At 49.4% G+C, this 23171-nt stretch overlaps 1 protein-coding gene across 1 annotated transcript in view; it reads right to left on the reverse strand.

Annotated features, from left to right (window-relative positions):
* CHSY1 (chondroitin sulfate synthase 1) overlaps nucleotides 1–4510 on the reverse strand; it is a 78943-nt gene extending 74433 nt beyond the window's left edge. The window contains 1 exon segment of the mRNA NM_001396069.1: nucleotides 3584–4510. Within this exon segment, the coding sequence (NP_001382998.1) occupies nucleotides 3584–3903 (320 nt within the window). The 5' untranslated portion in view covers nucleotides 3904–4510.
* Between the last annotated feature and the right edge of the window lie 18661 nt (nucleotides 4511–23171).

Here is a 23171-nt window from a genome sequence, read left to right on the forward strand (position 1 = left end):
AAGAAATGGATCCTAAGTAACGAATCAGGATCACTCCTATTAACTCCACAGCTACTGTGTCACTCAGGGCCTCCAAAGCTCAGCCCTGGCTGGTCTCTCACCTGCTACATTTTGAGTTTCGTCTCACCTGCTTTGAAAAAATCTGTTTCTTGTCTGCTATCAGCTGTCACTGCCCTGCTATATCTTGGTGGCCCCCATCCACCCCTCAAGCAGATGGCAGGTCTAGAAAGTAAAAATGTATAATGATGGAGATGTTCTATCATCAAAGTGCTGTGCCTTTAGTGTGGACAGGCATATCTCCTTGGATTTTCAAAAGCTTTTTTAGCCCCTTTCTGGATCTCAGAGTTGTTGGAATGAAGAGGTTGCTAGGTACTAGTCCCTACACCTAAATTCTGACATTTTCAGTATTCTACACCAAAGTATCATCTTACTGAAAGTGCTGGCATCTCCTTCATCTATAAGCCAAACAACAGTTGTTTTTTTGTTTTTTTTTAAAAAACAAAACTACAGTTTTCGATAAGATGAAGAATGAATTTACCTTTCAGGAGAAATGTAAAGCTCAGCACATCGATTTCCAAACTAGAGTTCTACCTTGTGCTAGAAGAGTCAAGCTTACTTTTATACTGAACTGTGCATGGAATTTCCAATTTAAGAGCTCAGTGTGGACTTTTGGTCTGGGCTGCAAAGCAGAGTAAAACTGTAATCATATGTTATACCCTATAACCTCCATCCCAATTGAGGCCCTCCCCAAAAGTTCCTTAACTTTTAGCCTTAAGGCTAAAATCGTCTTGTGCCAACTCCTGCAGTCAGTCTAAACACAGGGTTGGCAGGCAAGAGGCAAAGAACCCTAACTGGCAGGGCAGGTCCACCTCCAGGCTCCACGCACTCTGACTTCTTAAGATCTGAGAGAGAAAAGGAAACTTCTGTGAGAAAGCTGGAGTGACATTAGCTGGACACTATCTCCTGGTAGGCGTTTTCCCTTCTCAGAAAGGCAGAGGTGTCAAAAGAAAGGGAGAACCCGGCCTGGGGGCAAACTGTGTTTCTGCTTTCCCCTAACCACCTGAAAAAAAAATAATAAATAAACAATGAGATTAAATCTTACATCCAGAAAAAGATGAGGGAAGAGATGTGGAAAGGAGGCCAAAAGTAAGAGCGTTAAGCTCGAGTTTGGAAAACCATCTCCAAGTGTGAAACAGTAGTTCTAGTTTGCATTACATTTTCTTTTACTTATTTTCTTTTTTTTGAGACGGAGTCTTGCTCTGCCCCCCAGGATGGAGTGCAGTGACGCAATCTCGGATCACAGCAACCTCTGCCTCCTGGGTTTACGCCATTCTCCTGCCTCAGCCTCCCGAGTAGCTGGGACTACAGGCACCTGCCACCAAGCCCGGCTAATTTTTTTTTTTTTTTTTTTTTTTTTGCATTTTCCGTAGAGATGGGGTTTCACCGTGTTAGCCAGGATGGTCTTAATCTCCTGACCTCATGATCCGCCCGCCTCAGCTTCCCAAAGTGCTGGGATTACAGGCGTGAGCCACCGTGCCCGGCCTGCATTACATTTTCTGAGTATTGCTGGTGCATTAGGCCCCCCACTGATTTGAATATATTGATACCGTAACCATGAAAATGCATTTGGTTCAGGGGGCATGGGGGAAATAAGGGAGTTACCTAATTTACTGTTTGTACTAACTGGTTTGGTAACTGTCCCCAAAACTGTGATTTCACATGGTCTATCACCACACTAGTCATGCGGATTTACTTTCAAAACCATGCTGTAAATAATCTATATGGCTCATCCTCGATTTCTGATGCGGCTGTTTCTCTGGTCAAAAAAAAATAATCCCATAAAACCTCAGGTAATGCAAGGTAGATCTGGGAGAGATCCTGATAGGCTGGTTCCCAAATCACTGCATTAGTCTATGTATCTCTATCTATCGATCGATAGATAGATAGAATTTTTTTTTTTTTTTTTTTTTTTTTTTTTTTTTTGAGATGGAGTCTCACTCTGTAGCCCAGGCTGGAGTGCAGCGGCATGATCTTGGCTCATTGCAACCTCCGCCTCCTGGGTTCAAGCGATTCTCCTGCCTCAGCCTCCTGAGTGGCTGGGACTACAGGTGCACGCCACCACACCCGGCTAATTTTTGTACTCTTGAGTAGAGACGGGGTTTCACCATATTGGTCAGGCTGGTGTCGAACTCCTGACCTCAGGCGATCCGCCCGCCTCGGCCTCCCAAAGTGCTAGGATTACAGGCGCGAGCCACGGCACCCGGCCTGCATTAGTCTGTATTTACAATACCTGCATTCTAAGCTTTTCAAGCCACTCAGGACCCTTCCTGGCGGAATGTGGGTTCTGGACTTCAGCAGGACCCTAATGGAAATGTGCAGGAACGGGGATCAAGCCATTCAAGGGGCAGTCACTGAAGACCACTTTCACCTAATTTCTCAGTCCTTTACTAAAGGACACTAAAGGACCATATATGCTTTTCCCCTCACAACATCTAGTGCCTGAAAAATCTGACCAAGACTGCATTTAAAAACTGAAGTGTGAAGGTATTGGTTATAAGAACAAACAGCAACCAGCTTAGCCTGGCTCAGCACTGGCTGCTCTGAAATTTCATTCCCAGACCATTGATGCTCTAAAACCATTCCCCACACATTGGTTTGCTCTGTGGCTGGATAAGACCCAAACTTTTTCCATACAGTAAGTGTCTCTATACTTCACACATATAGGGTTTCCATCAAATCCCTTTATCGAGTCTACAACCCTCTCCAACTTCAAATTCACTCCAATACAAATCTGATTCTAACCATGCCAGCCATTCCAAAATCATCTCCCTTCTAAAGACTACATTGGCTAATCCCTTTGTTAAACCTGAACACAATTCCAGCTGCTTTTATGACTCATTTGGCCAACTAGAGCCCAGTTACTGGATAACATGCATACACCACCAAGCTGAACTAATTAACACCAGAATGCAGTTTTCCACTGAATCTACCAAGGGCCAAGAACTGCTTTTCCCCAAGGTTCTCTCTCTCTTTACTCAACAGACTGGTGTGGTCCAATGTGCTGCGGGCATTCTCTTTCATTTATAGGAGTGCCGCCAACTGCGAAATGTGAGAGTATGATGTGGAAAGGTTCTAGAACTAGATTAATGTACACGGGCTCTAGCTTTGCAAGGACAAAGGTGCACATTTTAGGGAATCCAATATCAGCCCCAACTGCCTCCACTATCAGGTACTGTGCTATGAGTTTTCCAACATTATGAGGGAGACCCGATCTGTCGGGCCCTTTTAACGAGAAGCTTCGATTTGTAAAGGCTAAAACGCCTTCATCAGGGTGAGAGGCACACCCAGCGAGGCCACACTAGTCCATTTGACCCCAAAGGCCATGTTCTTGAGCGCTGCGCTCACCATCCCGCCTCTGATCTTTTCTCCCTCGGCCCGGCGTCTCCCGAGAGGCAACCCGATCCCACCGGAAGCCCAAGAAGGGCCTAGGAAGCGGGCGGAGGCGAGAGCCAGGAGAGCACCCGGGATGCCGGACGCCGGGATGCCGGACGCAGGAGGCGGTGCCCGGGGAGCAGGCGCTCACCTGTAGGCGGCCACGGCGCGGGTCTGCAGGTATTTCTGGGCGGTCATGACTCCCACGAAGAGAAAGCTCCTGTCGCGCGGGCCGCCATCTGGGTCCGAGCCGGGCGGCCAGAGCTGCGCCCCGCGCTCATCGCCGCGCGCCCCGCCGGCCTGGGAAGCCGCCGCCTGCCCGGACCGGCAGCCCTCGGGGCTGGCGCGGCGCCGTGGGCCCGCTCGCTTCAGCTCGGAAGCACGGGGCAGGACGAGCCGCGAGGCCAGCACGAAGCCCAGGACGAGCCCGAGCAGCACGCTGAGCCAGGCGCGCCGGCCGCGCGCGGCCATGCCCGCGCCGCTCCGCCCGCCGGGCCGCCGCCGCCGCCGCCGCCGCCGCCGCAGGCTCCGCGCGCCCTCAGCCCGCTGCCCCCGCCCGCGGAGGCCAGCCCGCCCTAGCGCCGCGAGGCCCGGCCCGGGCAGCGCCGCCGCCGCCGCGGGCCCGCCGCGCCCATCGCGGCCCCCGAGCCGCCCGCAGGCCCCGCGCCGGCGCTTTGTTCCGCACGCCCGCCCCCGCCGCCGCGGCCTGCGCCTTTAAGAGGGGACCATGCCCGGCGCGCGCTAGCGGCGGCTCGGGCGCGAGGTGGCGGCGGCTCCTCCCGCTCGCGCGCGGGGACGCGGGGCCGGCACGACGGCGACGGCGGCGGCAGACGAGTCCGGGCTCCCGTCCCGCCCTGCCCGCGTCCTCCGGCTGGCTGGGCTCGGTTCGCACGGCGCCTGTCCCCGTCCTCTTCGTAGCCGGCGCCGCCGCCGCAGCTGCACATCCTCCGGCTTAGCTCGCCATTGCAGCAGGAGCCCCTCACGTCACGCACAGCGCGTTATGAAGTGGCCCCGCCGGCGGCGAGCCGTGGCCCCTCTCGGGATCCGTCCGCGCCGCGCGATTGGCGCAAAAGTGAATGAGGGGCGGTTCACGTGGCCAAAGTTTGACCAAAAAAAAAAAAAAAAAAAAAAAAAGCCCTCTCGGGCGCCCCGCCCCGCCCGCGCGGTCTGCGACTGGAGCTGGCGGGCGGAGGGGGCGTGGGCTCCCGCCCGGCGCCCGCGGGGCCGGAGCTGCCCGTTATCCGCACCTGGCACCCGGCGCAAGGGCGTCCCCGCGAGGGCGGCCGGTTCCTGCACCGCGGCGCCCGGGCGCGAATCTCAGGAGCCAGCCTTGCAGTGGGGGCTTCTCGGCCCCCAGACTCCACGCTGCGCACGTTCCTCCCGCACAGGCCGTCCTCGCTGCACCCCACGGCCACGCCCTTCCTGCCGCCGGGCCGGCCTCCCGCTCCCGGCCCCGCGCTCCCGACCACACTGCAGCTTTGTCCGCAGTCCCGCGGCCGCACGCAGGGAACAGCCGTCCCGGAGCCCTGGGGACGTGCGCGCCTGCGAGTGGACCGTGAATTCAGTTACCTTGTTCCCTGTTGCTAGTTTCTACGCTAAAGAAGAAGAAGAAGAAGAAAAAGCCATCTTTAATATTTAAGGTCCACGCTCCTCATACAGTACTAGCATTTAATGGATCTTGAAGACAAGGAAAATGATGTTAATGCCCTGGATGGTAAACCCTACTTTCATTTACATACTGTGTGGGCAGAGAGCCGGCTAGTACCCCCAGCCTGGGACTTTCTCAGTATTTTAATATAGTCCGTCTGTGAAAGTGCCGTGGATTTCTAAAGACGGATTTTGGGTCCCAGATCCTCTACTCTGGATTTTAAGTTTTATACATTTCCTTTACAATACTTCAGCTAAGGCAGCAAAAGCGGAGGTCTCCATACAGCGAAAGTTTGTGTAGAGTTTCAGTCTTGTTACTTAGTCACCAGTATATTGGGGTTTTCTAATGAAACTTTTGAAGGGCAAAGTGTTTCCCTGGGCCTGAGAAGTTACCTGCATTGAATCAAATAAACACATGCCTGGGGCAATCCTTGGATCTTTCTTCATTGTTGACCAAATGGTTGAAATACTATCACACAGTTTAAAATGCCTGTGGGAGCTTCAGATACCTTCTCGGCACCTGAATGGTGGTCACTCTTGTTTATTCTTTGGATATTACCACTTTCTTTGACACTTGTGATTTATATTAAAAATAGTTCATTACCTACCTTCCCACAGAGTCCCTCCCTAAGGGGTGATCCACATCTAAAAATAAAATACTCATTATGCAGTGAATACAGGATTCCAGCAGTGCTCTTGGGAAAAATACAGAACATACAACCATGAATTACAGGCTCGAAAACCATCGAAAAAGGTTTCCAGTAAGACCATAAACCACAAATGCCGAGGAGTCACCAGATCCCCCAAATTCAGCAGCCCCATCATTCACAGTGATTTACATGAAGCACGAATCTGGCCAGATTCAGATGTTCAATTTTGTGGCATATTCAACGATTTCAATATTTTCTAACCTGCTTTAGACTTACCTAGTTTTCTTCGAAACTAGTGTCCAGTGAAAAGCTGGCCGGGCGCGGTGGCGCACGCCTGTAAACCCAGCACTCTGGGAGGCTGAGGCGGGCGGATCGCCTGAGGTCAGGAGTTCGAGACCAACCTGACCAACATGGAGAAACCCCCGACTCTATTAAAAATACAAAATTAGCCGGGGGTGGTGGTGCATGCCTGTAATCCCAGCTACTCGGGAGGCTGAGGCAGGAGAATCGCTTGAACCCGGGAGGCGGAGGTTGCTGTGAGCCGAGATCGTGCCATTGCACTGCAGCCTGGGCGACAACAGCGAAACTCCGTCTCAAGAAAAAAACAAAAAAAAAGTATATAAATATGTGATGGGAATAATATTCTGAGGATGCCAAATATTTTGTCCTCCTCAATATCCTGGTTCCTAGTTGTCCCTCAGTTCCTAGGTTAACAGTCTCACCTGTCTCACCTGCAGGCTTAATGGGGGTCTTTCGTAATGTGGAAAGGATACCCTTTTCTTTGTAAAGGCTGAGCCTGAGGGCTTACAATTCCCTGGAGAAGGAGAGTAAGACATACGGGAAGTCCCTCTGGGAGAAGAGGGATATGCCAGGCCAAGAGAGGGTTGGAAGGAGAAGAGAGAAACTGAGGTCCTATAATTCCGGCACGCAGCCTAGGAGCAGGAGGGCAAGCTCTAGTACATCTAGAAGGAGCAGCTGGATTGTTGAGCTGAGGCAGTTCTCCTGGGGAAGAATCCAAAAGTGTCCCAGTAAGGGGCCTGGCTCAGGAGACAAGGCTATCCTAAGTGGGGATTTCACAGCCAGTAGCAAATACCTGGAATCAAGAACTTCAGTGACAGCCAGAGGCTCAAACAGCTGGACAGGACTGGTACCCCCAGTATGAAGGCCTGTCCCACGCCCAGCCCCACTAGTCAATACCAGCAAGGAGCCAGGGAGGACAACGAGGGTCTGGAACATCTGCCCCCAGTGCACACACATGCGTCCTTCCCCACAGCCCCCTGGGGGCCAAGGCTGTCCTCATCCTAAAGCCCCCTCACCCTAAGTAATTTTTAAAGGTAAGGAGAAGGCAGGGTGATTCGCATTTATAGGGATTTCACTGCAGGGAGCTGAGGAAAGACTTTTCATGTTGCGGGCTTCTTGATTTCACTGTGCTACCGGCCTTCTCTGTTGAGGGAATCATTGACCATTTTTCTCATCATAAAAGAAGGGGAGGTATTAACTGTTACCAGGAACACTTGTAAGGAAGCCCTTAACTGTAGTTATTCCATGAAAGTCCCAATGGCACAGGAGTGGCCCAAGAGGTGGGCTGTGATGGATCAGGGATCAGGAGTGTGGGACCGAGTCTGAGCTCTGCGTGGAGTGAGTTCCACCTGGAGGGGCTCCGGGAGTCTGGCTCTGTCTCCAAATGAGTCTTTCTGCTGGATCACGTTAAACGGTCCTCCATAGTGATTCCAGACCAGTATTCAGAAATGTGTTCAAAAATCCCAGATCACTTAACTTCCCTTCTGTGTTCATGAGTGTGACTCTTTATGACACATTATTAAAGTTCCTCGCCACCTACCTTACTGAGCATTTTCTCACAGATGGCAACTTTGTTCCCACACACTTCACATTTTTTTTCTGTTGCTAATACATTGAACGTCTGTTACCAGTATAACATTTCATATAATTTGCAGCAATTTCTTGGAAACCCTTGGTAAATACCTCAATTGTTTGTTGGCAGCAAGCCTCAAACGACCGACAGAGTTCCCTGTAAGAGCTTCTTTAAAGATGAAGCCTCTCCACTCTCGCCTCAAACAGGGGTCCTTGGAAAAAGTGGTAATTTTTATTAAAGAAAAAAAACTTTCAGAAAGGCCTGTTTTAAGAAACAGTGAATGCTGAGGAGTTATAATCATCCATCCTTTCAGAAGGTTCTGTTCACTGCCTGCAAAGAAGAAAATCTATAATGACCACTTTACTAATATTGCCACTTAACCTCTGTTAACCCAATAAAACGCTGCTTCATTATGAATGCTGCTATTAAACTTACAAGCAAGATCCTCATGAGGTTGTTAATTTCGCTCAATATTTCCTTCTGTTTGTAGCATTTCCAGTCAGATGCAGGAAAGGGCAAGTGAGCAGGGCTCCCGTTCTGGTTTCACACACTGGCCTATCCAGCCCTGGGTGTTCTGCAAAGTCCTTCAGTGCTTATCAGCTGTGTACACTGTTTCCATCAGACGCTGAGTCAGTGTGAGTGCTTCTCACACAATGTGTGTGTGTGTGTGTGTGTGAGCTTTCATGTGTATGATAGAGACACAAAAGAGATTTAAGTTCAGTACAACCATGTGGACCAGCCAGATGGGATGTGATCTTCCTAACTAGAAAACGTTGGGTGCCGCCAGCACAGGCACTACTGGGAACCAGCCTGAATGTTCTTTAGGAGACAACCTCACTGCAGAGGCTGAGGACAGTTGGCTTCTGGTGTAAGACTTAATCCTTGTGGAGAGGAGTTTGCCTTTCCCATCCCTTGCCAAGAAATGCATTGATCCTTAAAGCCGTGCCAGAGTTTCCACAGCTGGGAAGTTTGCACAAAGACAAAGCTCCTATCCACAGGAGGGAACTCCCTGTAGGAACCCAGGCACTGGACAGCTGGGCAGCAGCATGGCCACCTGAGGGCTCAGCGCAGCTGGGGCCAGATGTGCAGCTCAGATTCGATTCCCACCGGAGGCCTAATAAAGCATAAAACTGGGAAAAACATTCACGCTGCAGAAGACGGTTTAAGCTACAAATTGAGGCAGCAGAAATAGGGATCTACAAACAGCTGAAAGTACAATGCAAGAGAAAACACTGTCACCATAATACTCATGGCTAAATGGCCCCAGGTCATTGATCCTTCTCACACCCTGTTATGCTATCAAGCCCATGCTGGGGTCATAAATACTCTTAATGCACACCTCATGGGTGATAAATGTTGTTATCCAAACTTGGCAATTAAGGCCTCTCTAGGAATTCAAAATAATCACCGTATGTATATTCACTCGGAGGAGTCTGTGGAAATAGAGGCTTTCCCAACATGCTTGCGGGAGAGCAAAGTCATACAAACCCACTGGGAGGGCGGTTTTGTCTGAATGTAAGTGTGAATTTTTATTTCCATTTTTTTAAAGACAGGGTCTCACTCTGTCACCCAGGCTGGAGTGCGGTGGAGTGATCGTGGCTCACTGTCAACATTACACATTACGAGTGCATTTGCTTTCGACCCCACAGTCCTGCTTCTGAGATTTGTCCTCCAGCCATACCAGTACAAAATGACACTTGAACGAGGTTATTCTCTGCGACACTGTTTCTGATAGTAAAAGATGAGACCCCAGTGTTCATGTATAGGGGAATGGATAAATACACAAAGGCGCACCCGTCAGAGAATGAACTATTGTGCAGCTGTAAACCACAGCAAGGAGGCGCTCTCTCTACTGAAATGGCACAAAACAGAAAGCAGAAAGAATAAGAAGTTTGCTAGTGTTTTTATAACAAAACACTAGAGGGATGCACAAGAAATAAAAGTGATGGCCTAATCGGGGGTGGAGAAAATGAGGGCAGTTGAAGTGTGTGCGCAAGATTTCCCAATTGGGCACTGATAAATATCATTGATATCACCGATGTGTGTATATATATATATAATTTATATATATATATAGTATATGTGATATATATATATATTTATGTATATATCACACATTCTTTTTTCTTTGAGACAGAGTCTCGCTCTGTCTCCAGACTGGCGTGCAGTGGCGCGATCTCAGCTCACTGCAACCTCCGCTTCCCAGTTCAAGCGAGTCTCCTGCCTCAGCCTCCCCAGTAGCTGGGACCACAGATGTGCACCACCACGCCCAGCTAATTTTTGTATTTTTAGTAGAGACAGGGTTTCACCATATTGGCCAGAATGGCCTCAATCTCTTGACCTCATGATCTGCCCATGTTGGCCTCCCAAAGTGCTGGGATCACAGGCGGGAGCCACCGTGCCTGGCCCTTTTTGTGGTTTTTAGACGAAGTTTTGTTCTTGTTGCCCAGGCTGGAGTGCAAAGGCGTGATCTTGGCTCACTGTAACCTCCGCCTCCTGGGTTCAAGTGATTCTCCTGCTTCAGCCTCCCAAGTAGCTGGGATTATAGGTGCCTGCCACCACGCCCGCCTAATTTTGTATTTTTAGTAGAGACGGGTTTTCACCATGTTGGCCAGGCTGGTCTTGAACTCCTGACCTGAGGTGATCCACCTGCCTTGGCCTCCCAAAGTGCTGGGATTACAGGTGTGAGCCACTGCGCCCGGCCATGATTTTTTTTTAAAGACAGGGTCTCACTCTGTCACCCAGGCTGGAGTGCAATGGAGTCATCCTGGCTCAGGGCAACCTTGACCTCCCAGGCTCAAGCCATCCTCTCACCTCAGCCTCCCAAGTAGCTAGGACTACAGGCCTAACTTTTTTTTTTTTTTTTTTTTTCGAGATGGGGTCTCGCTCTGTTTCCCAGGCTGGTCAAGTGATCTTCCGGCCTTGGCCTCCTGGAGTGTTGGGATTACAGGTTCCTGAGCCACGGCACCCAGCCTTATTTCCCTTGTTTTCTATGTGTTCCTCCTTGTACTTTATTCTCGGACCTTCCATAATATTAGAGCCTTGTGTCATGTCTTTTTTTAGCCTTTTAACATAGAAAAATAATTTTTCAAAATTTCCTTGGATAGCGTATTGAATATAACAAAGGGCTGGAAGGGCAGTGCCGCAACTTTGCGACAATGGCACCCTCTTGTGGTACACAGCTAATTCCTGCGAAGTGAGGATTTCTTTAATCTTGGACTTAAAGAACAATGGTCAGACATTTTACTTTATGGTTAATAATAACCTACTTCTAATTATCGCCTATTCCAGCATTTTCCAAGGTGACACCCTGGTTCTGGATTTGTGGTTCTCCAGCTGGTGACACTGTAACATGAGAGAAGTTGAATTAAAAGCTGCCGGCTGGAAACTCCCCCTAAACTCTGAGGGAAGTAGGTAGGTTTAGCAAGCACCCAAGATGATTCTGATACCCAGAGTGGTTTGAGAGCCACAGTCTCTGCTTTCATGTGAGAAATGGGTCAGTTATCTCCCAACAGATGCAAACTGTCAGCCAGTGTAAGTTATTGCGCATGGCTGTAGATGCTAGCTGAGAAGCTTTTGTCTTCCTGCATCTGCATGGGTATCTCAAGCTGCAGAGGAGGTCACCCAGGACAGCTTGTCCGCAGGCCCTTGCTGCCGAAGTCTGAGCCAAATAAGCACTATGTGGCTGTACAAAATCCGGAGTTGTCCGGGGTACTCTTGGGCACACTGCCTCCAACAGCATCAAACATGCTCACAATGCACAAAAGGTCATGTGCCTTCCCTCAGCCTGGCAAATCTTGTCCCTTGGGGGCTGGTGGGCATAGAATCTGGGGCAGTGGGAGGAAGGGCCAGGGTTAAAGGTCAGAGAGGTTGTTTACATCACTGGGCTTTCATTAGCCCCCCAACACCAATGCAAAGGGAGTCAGCCCCTCTTCCTCCCCATGAGGGGCTGCTGACCTCTTTGAGACTTCTGTTTTCTTTGCAATTCTCCTAAAACTGCGAACTTTTTTTTCTGTATTTTGAAAATTTTTGTGGATATGTAATAGTCATATAAATTTATGGGTACATGTGATAATTTGATACAAACCTACAATGTGTAATGATCAAATCAGGGTAACTGGTCACTTCAAACATGTATCATTTCTTTGTGTTAGGAACATTCCAATTCTACTCTTCTAGTTACTTTGAAATACACAATAAATTATTAACTAAATCACCCTATTGTGCTACTGAACACTAGATCATATTCCTTCTAATCTATCTCTACTTTTGTGCCCATTAATCATTCCCTCTTTATAATCCCTGGTAATCACCGTTCTATTCTCTATCTCCATGAGAAAAATGGTCTCACATATGAGTGCAATATTTGTCTTTCTGTGCCTGGCTTATTTCACTTAACATGTCCTTAGTAGTTCCATTTATGTTATTGCAAATGACAAGATTTTATTCTTTTTATGGCTGTGTAATATTCCATTGTGAATATGTACCACATTTTAAAATCCATTCATCCATTGATGGGCACTTTTTTTCTTTTTCTTTTTTTTTGGGGGAGAGACAGAGTCTCACTCTGTCACCCAGGCTGGAGTTCAGTGGCACAATTTCGGCTCACTGCAACCTCTGTCTCCCAGGTTCAAGTGATTCTCGTGCCTCAGCCTCCTGAGTAGCTGGGATTACAGGCACCCACCACTACACCTGGCTAATTTTTGTGTTTTTAGTAGAGACTGGGTTTCACCATGTTGGCCAGGCTGGTTTCAAACTCCTGACCTCAAGTGATCCGCCCACCTTGGCCTCCCAAACTGCTGGGATTACAGGCGTGAGCCACTGCTCCCAGCTTCATGGATGGACACTTTTGATTCCATATCTTAGCTGTTGTGAATAATGCTTCAATAAGTGTGGGATATTGAAGACATATCTTCGATATATTGATTTCCTTTCTTTTGGGTATATACCCAGCAGTGGGACTGCTGGATCATAGGGTAGTTCTACTTGTAGTTTTTAAAGGAACCTCCGTACTGTTCTCCATAATAGCTGTACTGATTTATACAACAGTGTACGAGTTCTCTTTTCTCTGCCTCCTTGCCAGCATCTGTTATTTTTTGTCTTTTTGATAAAAGCCATGTTAACTGGGGTGAAGTTGAAGTGATATCTCATTGTGCTTTTGCTTTGCAATTCTCTGATGATGAGTGATGTTGAGTATTTTTTCAAATACCTGTTGGCCATTTGTATGTCCTCTTTTGAGAAGTGTCTATTCAGATCTTTTGTCCATTTTTTAATTGGATTACTTGGGGTTTTGTTTTTGTTTTGAGATGGAGTCTCGCTCTGTCACCCAGGCCTGAGTGCAGTGACGCCATCTCAGCTCACTGCAACCTCTGCCTCCTGGGTTCAAGCGATTCTTCTGCCTCAGCCGCCTGAGCAGCTGGGACTACGGGCACACGCCACCACGCCTAGCTAATTTTTGTATTTTTAGTAGAGATGGGGTTTCACCATATTGGCCAGGCTGGTCTTGAACTCCTGACATCGTGATAGACCCGCCTCAGCCTTCCAAAGTGCTGAGATTACAGGCGTAAGCCACCACACCCGGCAAAATGTTTTGTAGAGATGGGAAATTTTTGAGTCAATGTTTTACTTGGTTAAAAAAACGTGTATGCCACTTAGCATTTGTTAACTCAGAAATGAACATTTATGCCACTGAAAAGTATACGTAATTTTAAAGTATTTAGCAGTAGTGAGGCCAATTGCTTCACCTATGAGACAGCAAACATCAGAAACAAGGGTGAGAAGCTGTGTCACTTCAGCTAGGGCACTGGAACTGCCCATGATGCTTGCCTGAAACATATTCCAGGCCAAACCACCTCTGCTTCACTTTTGGTCAACTTTTATGATGTCAAAGAAGCAAAGCTCACAGAGACTCCAAGATCCCACAGGGAGCTCTGACCCTGAACCAGAACTACCTGTGTCACGAGGGTACAGAAACTTTGCCACTTATTTGAACAGAGAGGATTTTTTTGTTTGTTTGTTTTTTTGAGATGGAGTCTCCCTCTGTCACCCAGGCTGGAGTGCAGTGGTGCGATCTTGGCTCACTGCAACCTCCTCCTCCAGGGTTCAAGGGATTCTCCTGTTTCAGCCTCCTGAGTAGCTGGGACTACAGGCACCCGCCACCATGCCCAGCTAATTTTTGTACCTTTAGTAGAAATGGGGTTTCGCCATGTTGGCCAGGCTGGTCTCGAACTCCTGACCTCAGGTGATCCACCCACCTCGGCCTCCCAAAGTTTTGGGATTACAGGCGTGAGCCACTGTGCCTGGCCAAGGATTTTTAAAAAACAGTTTTATTGACGTATAATTGATATACGATAAACTGCACATGTGTAAAATGTACAATTTAAGTGTTGACATATACACCTGTGACACCATGTGTGAAAAAACCAACTCATCTGTGTTTTTCCTCTGCTTTCACACCATAACAATCAACACAGAAGGCTTCTGTGATCAAACGTGTTGGGGGTTGTGTTTTCCCCACCAGGAAGCAACCAATCAATTCTGCAGCCAACATCAGCTAGGTGTCCTCCAATTCAATTCTGACACCATCTACCTGGAGACAGCGTCGGATACAGGTTGAGGGCTCAGTGCCCAAGATGGCTCCTGTCCACACTCAGGCGCGTATAAGTCTGGGCCTTTGGACCTTGTGACTATGAACTGGGGTTCCCACAACCCCTCTTTGGTTCAGTGAATTTGCTAGAGGGGCTCACAGTACTCAGGGAAACGTTTATGTTTACCAGTTCATTACAAAGGATATTTTGAAGGACACAGATAAACAGCCAGATAAAGAGAGACACAGGGAGAGGTCTGGAAGGGTCCTGAGGACAGGAGCCTCTGTCCTGGTGGAGTTGGGATGCACTACCCTCCTGGCACACGGATGAGGTGTTGTTCAGTTCCTTGTAAGCCTCCAAATGTTCAGCTGTCTGAAATCTCCCCACATCCAGTCCTCTTGGGTTTTTATGGGAGCTTCATTACCTAGGTATGATTGACTACATCACCGGCCATTGGTGATCAACTCAACCTTCAGCCCCTCTCCCCTCCCTGAGGTTGGGGAATGGGGCTGAAAGTCCCAACCCTCTAATCCTGCCTTGGTCTTTCCGGTACCAGCCCCATCCCGAAGCTACCTAGGGAGCTACCAGCCACCAGTCAACTCATTAGCATAGGAGAGGACATCACTTGAAGAGTCTGAGGATTTTAGGAGTTGTATCCCAGCAAAAAGAGTTGAAAACCAAATATATGTTTCACAGTATCACAGACACCATCACCACCAGGACAGCAGACTTGTCTATTACCCTGGAAAGTTTTCTTGAACCACCTTTTCCTCCTTCCCTCCCTGTTCCCCACCTCCACCTCGGGCAACCACTGATCTGCTCCATCACTATAGATTAATGAGCGTTTTCTAGATTTTTGTAGAAATGGAATCATATGGTACGTAGTGGTTTTTTGTTGTTGTTTTGGCCTGGCTTCTTTCACATGGCGTAACTATTTTGAAATCCATCCACGTGGCATGCATCAATAGTTCATTCCATTTGGTTGCTGAATAGCGTTCCTTTCTATGAACATACCACGATTTAGCCATCCATTCACCTGTTGATGAGCATTTGCATTGATTTCAATTTGGGCTACTACATGTAAAGTAGCTGGGAACATTCCTGTGCAAGTCTTGGTGTGGACAGATGCTTTTATTTCCCTTAGGTATTTATGGATGGAATGGCTGGATCATATGGTAGGTGTAATGTCACTTTTTATGGTACTGCCAAACTGTTTTCCATTTTCTGTTGCTACCAGGAGTGTGTGTGTTCCAGTTCATCCACATTCTCATTAACATTTGGAATAGTCTTTCTAATTTTAGCTCTTTTTTTTTTGGCAGAGTGTCACTGTGTCATTCAGGCTGGAGTCAGTGGCATGATCTCAGCTCACTGCAACCTCCACCTCTCTGGTTCAAGCGATTCTCATGCCTCAGCCTCCCAAGTGGATTACAGGTGGGCACCACCACACCCAGCTAATTTTTTTTTTCTTTTTAGTAGAGATGGGGTTTTGCCATGTTGAACAGGCTGGTCTCAAAATCCTGACCTCAAGTGATCCGCCAACCTCAGCATCCCAAAGTGCTGGGATTACAGGCGTGAGCCACCACTGCGCCCAGCCTAGCCTTTCCAATAAGTGTGTAGTGGTATCTCATTGTGGTTTTTAATTTGCATTTTCCTAATGACTAACAATGTGGTCTTGGGAGACATACTCTCAAAATGGGACTGGGGAGAGGATCGCTCAGCTATTTAAGGAATGAGCAACAGCACTCTGATACTTACTCAATGGCAGGCAGGAGCATCATGGGCATTCAAAGTACCCATGGCCATGGCCGAGGAAAGTGGACGAGAGCAGAGCGAGGCAGTGGAGGCCAAATGGCTGTGAAGCAGGCACAATGGCAACGAGGATGACTATGAAGAAGGTGGGGTCACCTGGCTGCTTTGGATGGGCCTTGAGTGTGTACAGGGAAAAGGACAAGTTAAAGTTACTTAGGATCCAATGCAGAACACAGATGAAAATTGAGGTCGGGAGTTCAAGACCAGCCGAGCCAACGTGGTGAGACCCTGTCTCTACTAAAAATACAAAAATCAGCCGGACGTGGTGGCATGTGCCTATAGTCCCAGCCTCCCAACTGGGAGGCTGAGGCAGGAGAATCGCTTGTACCCAGGAGACAGAGGTTGTAGTGAGCTGTAGTTGTAGAGTGAGTCACCCACTGCACTCTGGCCTGGGTGACAGAGCGAAACTCTGTCTCAAATAAGTAAATAAATAAATAGAAAATAAGAGAAGAGACACAGACACTGAAAGGTGATCACGTGAAGCCCATGGCAGAGAAGAGTGATGCAGCCACAAGACAAGGAAAGCCTGGGGCCACCAGAAGCTGAAAGAGGCAATGAAGGATCCTCCCGTCGAGGCCAGGAGGGAGCATGGCCCTGCCGACACCTTAAGTTTGGCCTCAGAAACTGTGGGAGAAGCAATGCCTGTAGTTAGAAGCCGCCCAGTCTGTGGTCATTTGTTCCAGCAGCCACAGGAAGTGAATGCAGTGAGTTCTAGCCCTGCTGGAACTCCCCCATCCCCTGTAGTTGTAGGAGAGAAATGGCTGAAGCCCAGCCCAGGCCTGGCTTTAAGGTCTGCAGAGCAGCATTGCCAATGAAATGCTGACCCCTGTCAGGTCCTTAATGCTAAGGGCACTGATGGGAAAGGAGCGGGACCCTGAAATACGGGTCGACACAGAGGAGGCTGAGAATTGAGAACGCTGAGCCTCCCAATCCCTTCATCTCAGCCCCCTGCCTGCTTCCTCCTGCAGAAACAGCTTTCACTTAAGGTACTGGGACAGTTGTCTCTCCAGCTGCTGCTGATCCTGCAGGCTTCACTCTCATCGCCCCTCACAACCTCCAGGCAATGGAAAGAGTCTGATTCCAGAAAATCCCAGATCAAAAAGTACAAGGCTCACTGTACACAGCTATCACTGAAAATGTAGTATGACTTCATCCATCCCTGTGGCAGGAGTCTGGGAAGAATCACGGCCACGGACTCCAAGGGTGTCAGGAGGAGGAGAATGGATCCTAAGGGTGTCAGGAGGAGGAGAATGGATCCTAAGGCTTGCTGGAGTCCAACTTCAGGAAAAGGAATTCAGGGTTTACTGTGCTGGCCGGAGCACCTGGGGTGGTGTTCCTATCCATTGAGAAAGTTACCTGTGCCTGCAGTCACGGTGGCCTAGGGACAGCACCCCAGGAGAGGGCCTGAACGGACTGCATAGAAGGGCTCCCTGCATGCATACAGGTCAGCCTCCTGGGGCAGGAACCGGGTGGAGAGTAGATGTGGAGGGGCAAACAGACCTCATCCAGCACGGCGCAATCCCACTGCCCTCCAGCCGGCCTTCCTCGCATGCTGCTCAGGAGTCCTGGTTCTCCCACCAGCACTTGCTTTATGCTCTGATGAAGGAATGTCCTCTGGACCATCTCTGGGGAGCATTGTTGGGGAGGGGTGCTGAGCAAGCTACGTGTGGTACATCCATGCAACTTGCGTGTGCCCTGAGCCTTGGGACCATATCTCGTCACATGCGAGGGAAATTCCGAGAGTTGAACTGTGCTTGCCAAAGGCCACTGTTTTCATTTCCTGTGGCTGCTAGAACAAATGACCACAAACTGGGTGGCTTATTACTACAGGCATTGCTTCTCTCACAGTTTCTGAGGCCAAACTTAAGGTGTCAGCAGGGCCATGCTCCCTCCTGGCCTTGACGGGAGAATCCTTCCTTGCCTCTTTCAGCTTCTGGGGGCTCCAGGCTTTCCTTGGCTTGCGGCTGTGGCTGCGTCACTCCAGTCTCTGCCGTGGGCTTCACGTGGTCACCTTCTTTCAGTGTCTGTGTCTCTTTGATTTATTTATTTAGAGTCTCGTTTTGTCACCCAGGCTGAACAGAGTGCAGTGGTGGGATCTCGGCTCACTGCAACCTCTGCCTCCTGGGTTCAAGCGATTCTCCTGCCTCAGCTTCCCAGTGGGGAGGCTGGGATTACAGGTGCACACCACCATGTCTAATTTTTGTATTTTTAGTAGAGATGGGGTCTCGCCATGTTGGCCAGGCTGGTCTTGAACTCCTGACTTCAAGTGATCTGCCCACATCGGCCTCCCAAAGTGCTGGGATGACAGGCTTGAGCCACCATGCCCGGCCTCTTCTCTTCTTTTATAAGGACACCAATTGTTACGAGCTGAATTGTCCCCCCTAAAATTCGTATGTTGGAGCCTTAACCCTCAGTACTCCAGAATGTGACTATTTGGTGACAGTCTTTAAAGAAGTAATTAAGAAGAGGCCATCAGAGTGGGCCCTAGTCTGGTATGACCGATGTACTTGTAAGAAGAGATTAGGACACAGAGAGGCAGGAGGGGTAACTGTGACAAAGAAAAGAGCCTGTGACCAGGCAGCAGGAGGGTGGCCATCTGCAAGCCAAGAATTGAGGCCTTGGAGGAGAGTCCTGCAGCATCTCCTCCAACTTCCAGCCTCCAGAACTGTGAGGGAATAAACGTCTGTGGTTGAAGACACCCAGTCTGTGGCATTTTGTTACGGCAGCCCTAGCCAATGATACAGTAATCACATTGGCTCAGGGCCCACCCTCTCCGCAGATCTCATCTTAACTGGGTTACATCTGCTGAGATTCTATTTCCAAATAAGGGCATATTCACAGGTACTGGGGGCAGGACCTCAGCACATTTTGGGGGACACAACTCAACCCCTAACAGTCACCTTGAGTGCAGGCATCGGTTAATGAGCTTAGCAGATATTAAAGCCGGGCACAGTGGCTCATGCCTGTAATCCCAGCACTTTGGGAGGCCGAGGCGGGAGGATCACTGAGGTCAGAAGTTTGAGACCGCCCTGGCCAAGAAGGTGAAACCCTGTCTCTACTAAAAATACAAAAATTAGCCGGGCGTGGTGGTGTGTGCCTGTAATCCCAGGTACTCAAGAGGCTGAGGCAGGAGGGTGGCTTGAACCCAGGAGGCGGAGGTTGCAGTGAGCCGAGACCGCGCCACTGCACTCAGCCTGGGTCACAGAGTGAGACTCCATCTCAAAAAAAAAAAAAACACCAAAAAAAGAAACAAAAAGAGATATTAATGCCATCCCCAGAGGCTCACGCCTTCAGCTGGGCTCAGCCAATGGGAGGCACAGGCAGAAAGACTGGTGGGGGGGAGGAGACTAAGGTCATTTATCGTGGTCCTTCTCGCTGGGTCACTGAAAGCTGGCGTCTCTATTGAAGGCTGGTCTCTGTCGGGCGGCCCTCCCCCCAGGTCCTGGTAACTGCTCTCAGGTTTGGGGGCATTAAAGGTTCCCCGATGTTGCTAGCCGCCCGGATTATATCATGCCTAACCCTGTCTGCACCCTGGCAAACAGCTCGTTTACTGAACGCTCCTCAGCCAGCCAATTTGAGATGCCATTTCCGGCTGATACAGGCCATGTCCTAGGCTCTTTTGGGATTCAGGTGGAGTGTATTGGTCACAGCAGGAGTCTTCACATTTGCCGGGTAATTCTCTTGCTTATAAATTTTGGGGATGATCCTCAAAGATCAAGTTGGGGCAGTCTTGATCCAGATGGGGAGAAGTTTCACAGACGCAAAGATGTATACTAAGGCTGTGTGACCCGGAAGACTCCCTTCTACTGCAAATGGCCAGTTTCTTCCCCTCCCTGCATCTACGCCTTTGCAATGTGACTCGACAGCTCCTCCCACCGAGAGGCTGTGCCTTCCTCCAGCCTTTGCATTGGGACTGGCCTCATGAATTGCCTTGACCCGTGGGAAGGTAGCAAAGTGTGGAGCAAGCAGCAGCTTGAAAAACTTGGGCGCACAGTTCTTGGAAATGAACAAATCCGGGTTAGCCGCAGATGCAGAAACACACGGGCCAGTCGCCTGTCACCCAGCTTAGCGCCAGCCAGCGGGCAGATGTGGGGGAGGCCACTGGGCCCAGCTTAGTGCCAGCCAGCGGGCAGATGTGGGGGAGGCCACTGGGCCCTGCCAGCCGCCAGCTGACCACAAGCATGAGTACAGAGCCAGCCCAGCAGAATCTTAGGGATAAATGGTTGTTTGAAGTCATTATGTTCAGAGCAGTCCAGATGCTGGAAACACTGAGCTGACCATCTTCCAAATCAGAGGTCACCCTGGCAAGCTCACTTCTCTTGCATTTTTTCATGACGAGCCCTTTTTATTACAGGGTTTGCCATTGTTTGGGTGATGATGAAGAGAAGCCTGAAGTGAGCTGAGTGGAGGCTTGGTATAGCTACTTTGAAGAGAAGGGGGCTTAACCTGCATCAACATCTGCAGACGTGCTCTCCTGAAGCTGGTCTGGTGGCACTGTATGACCCCCTCACAGGATGCTGAAGGCAGCAAGGGGCCAGTGAAGGTTCCTCAGAACCTGCAAAGGACCACGTAGACCCCAAGACGGACATAGCTACTCAGGAATGTTAGGAGCTGTACTAATACTGAACACTAGAGTCTCCTGGTTTGTGGTTGTTATGGATTGAATGTATGTGTCCCCCAACAAATTAGCATTTGAAATCCTCACCCCCAAGGTGATGGTATTGGGGGGATGCCTTCGGAGGTTAACTAGGTCATGATGGAATTAGTACACCTATAATGGGGGCCCCAGAGCTCTCTCCACCACGTGAAGACACAACGAAAAGTTGGCCATCTGCAGCCTGGAAGAAGGCCTCACCAGAACCCGGCCATGCCTGCACCCTGATCATGGACTTCCAGCCTCCAGAAGCAAATGCTTGTTGTTTATAAACCACCCAATCTGTGGTACTATTACAGCAGCTAAGACAGAGGAAAAGGTTGTTTCATCTCTAAACTATTTCCTACAACTTCCAACCCCTACTTCCACAGAAGTGGAATCTGTAGCTACAGAATAAACCTAAGTTAGGCCTTCGTAAGTCAGATCATTTCTCACTGGAATGTGTATTTCCCATCTACGGGCCTTCATCAGCTATCGTCAGCTACTTCTGTGGCCGTGCAGTGCTCGTCTTCCCCCACAGATGTCAAGACCCTCAGGGCGGGGCCTGTGCTTACACTGTCCACAGCATCCTCGGCACCCCCAGGCCCATTCTGAGCCTTTAGTTCCCCAGAGCCCATAATTTTCTGTGAGTTCTTTGAAACAGAGCATTCGAATTGGGGTATGGGACACTGATATTTTATCACAGGCCACGATTACCCGTCTACAGAATCACTAGAAGATGCGTTTGCACATATGTGGTATCCACAATGCCACTTTCGCCACGTGACATTAGTGATGGTTTCCTTCTTGCCTTTTCTAACTCCATGAGGTGGGCGCTCATGTCAGGGCTTGTTCTAGTTGCCAGGGATGCACCCACACACCAAAGAGACAACTCCTTTTGTCTTGGAGTGAGGAAAAGACACAATTACAACGAAATGTGACAGTTGTGCCAGAGGAAGACTGGATGCTCCGAGCACACACAGCATTCACTGCAACCTGACTTCTTCCCCTTAGTCAGGGGAGAAAGGGGGAGACACACTGTGTCAAATGTGGCCAAGAGAACAGGTCTAAAGACAGCTCTGGGCACCCCAGGGGTTTCAGGAAGGTGAGAAAAAGCAGCAAAAGAGAACGAGGAGTGGCCAGAAACATAGGAAAAAACCAGGCCAACTCGGTGTTTTGGAAGCCAAGGGAGGTGTTTCTTCAGGAGTGCTCAAGGACCGCAAAGGATGCTAACTTCAGGCGAGGACCGAGGCGACCCATCACCCCCTGCCACAGGTGACCTGAAGAGCAGCTTCAGCAGAATGGATTTAACAGCAAATGCAGGAAGAGAAATTAGGGAACACAGAACACTTTTTCAAGACTAGAGACCATGGCACAACTGGCAAAGGAGAGAGGTGTGGACTGTCACGGGGGCTAAGATCCAGTGTGTAGAGTGTTCCAGAAGAAGGGAGGGCTGCGAGGAGGGGCATGTAGGAAATGTGCTGTCAAGTCAAATACAGCGAGACCAAAATTCCACTGGCACGTGAAATGGGATGAACTCAGTAAGAGCACCTTCCACATCCCTAAGGAGTAGGGTGAGAAACGCCCACCCAGAGGCACCCAGGGCTGCGCATTTGATGGGGCCTTGCTCTTTCCAAGAAGAGACAGACTTGGCATGTTACCTATCTGATGAGCAGCAGCCAGTGGAGACGGCATGAAGGAGAGGAGAGGAAGGGGGCGCAGAGTGGAGTCCCTGAGGAGAGGATGGGATCCAGGCGGTGACAGGATCCAAACGTGGTCGTTCAAGTCTTTTCTCCTCAAACATTTGGCCAAGGGCACAACTCTATCTCCTAAGCATTCCAACTGAAGACTCTTGTGTGTTCTGCCCCGCAATTTACTCATGTTGCTCCATGATTGGGATAGGGTGCGTCACACATTATCTAAAACTTCACAGCTCCCACTGTCTGTCCCAAACTCCTGCGAACTGCCAGGACACACCGCGAGCCCGACAGCAGCCTCTGCTGGTGGACAAGGTGAGCACACGGCCTAGGTTTGAAGCATGGTTTTTATGGCTCTGGCCGTCCCTTCTTCCCCAGGGGCCTCAGCTTTTGGCATTTGCACCTCTGCCCCCAATTTCTCATTTTTTCAAGAAAGGTCCAAGACCTGCTTTCCCTGGCAAGCTCAGTCCACCTTTCTGAAATGCTTAATGCCCTAGATCTGTAATGTGATTTTCACTGTATTATTACTTCATATAACTTTTTTTTTTTTTTTTTTGGAGACGGAGTTTTGCTCTTGTTGCCCAGGCTGGAGTGCAATGGCACGATCTTGGCTCATCACAACCTCCACCTCCACCTCCCACGTTCAAGCAATTCTCCTGCCTCAGCCTCCCAAGGAGCTGGGATTACAGGCATATGCCATCATGCCCAGCTAATTTTTTGTATTTTTAGTAGAGACAGGGTTTCACCATATTAGTCAGGCTGGTCTCGAACTCCTGACCTCAGGTGATCCACCCATCTTGGCTGGTGGGATTACAGGCGTGAGCCACTGTGCCTGGCCACATA

Source organism: Pan troglodytes, chromosome 16, assembly GCF_028858775.2.
Source record: "Pan troglodytes isolate AG18354 chromosome 16, NHGRI_mPanTro3-v2.0_pri, whole genome shotgun sequence".
Taxonomy (NCBI): Eukaryota; Metazoa; Chordata; class Mammalia; order Primates; family Hominidae; genus Pan; species Pan troglodytes.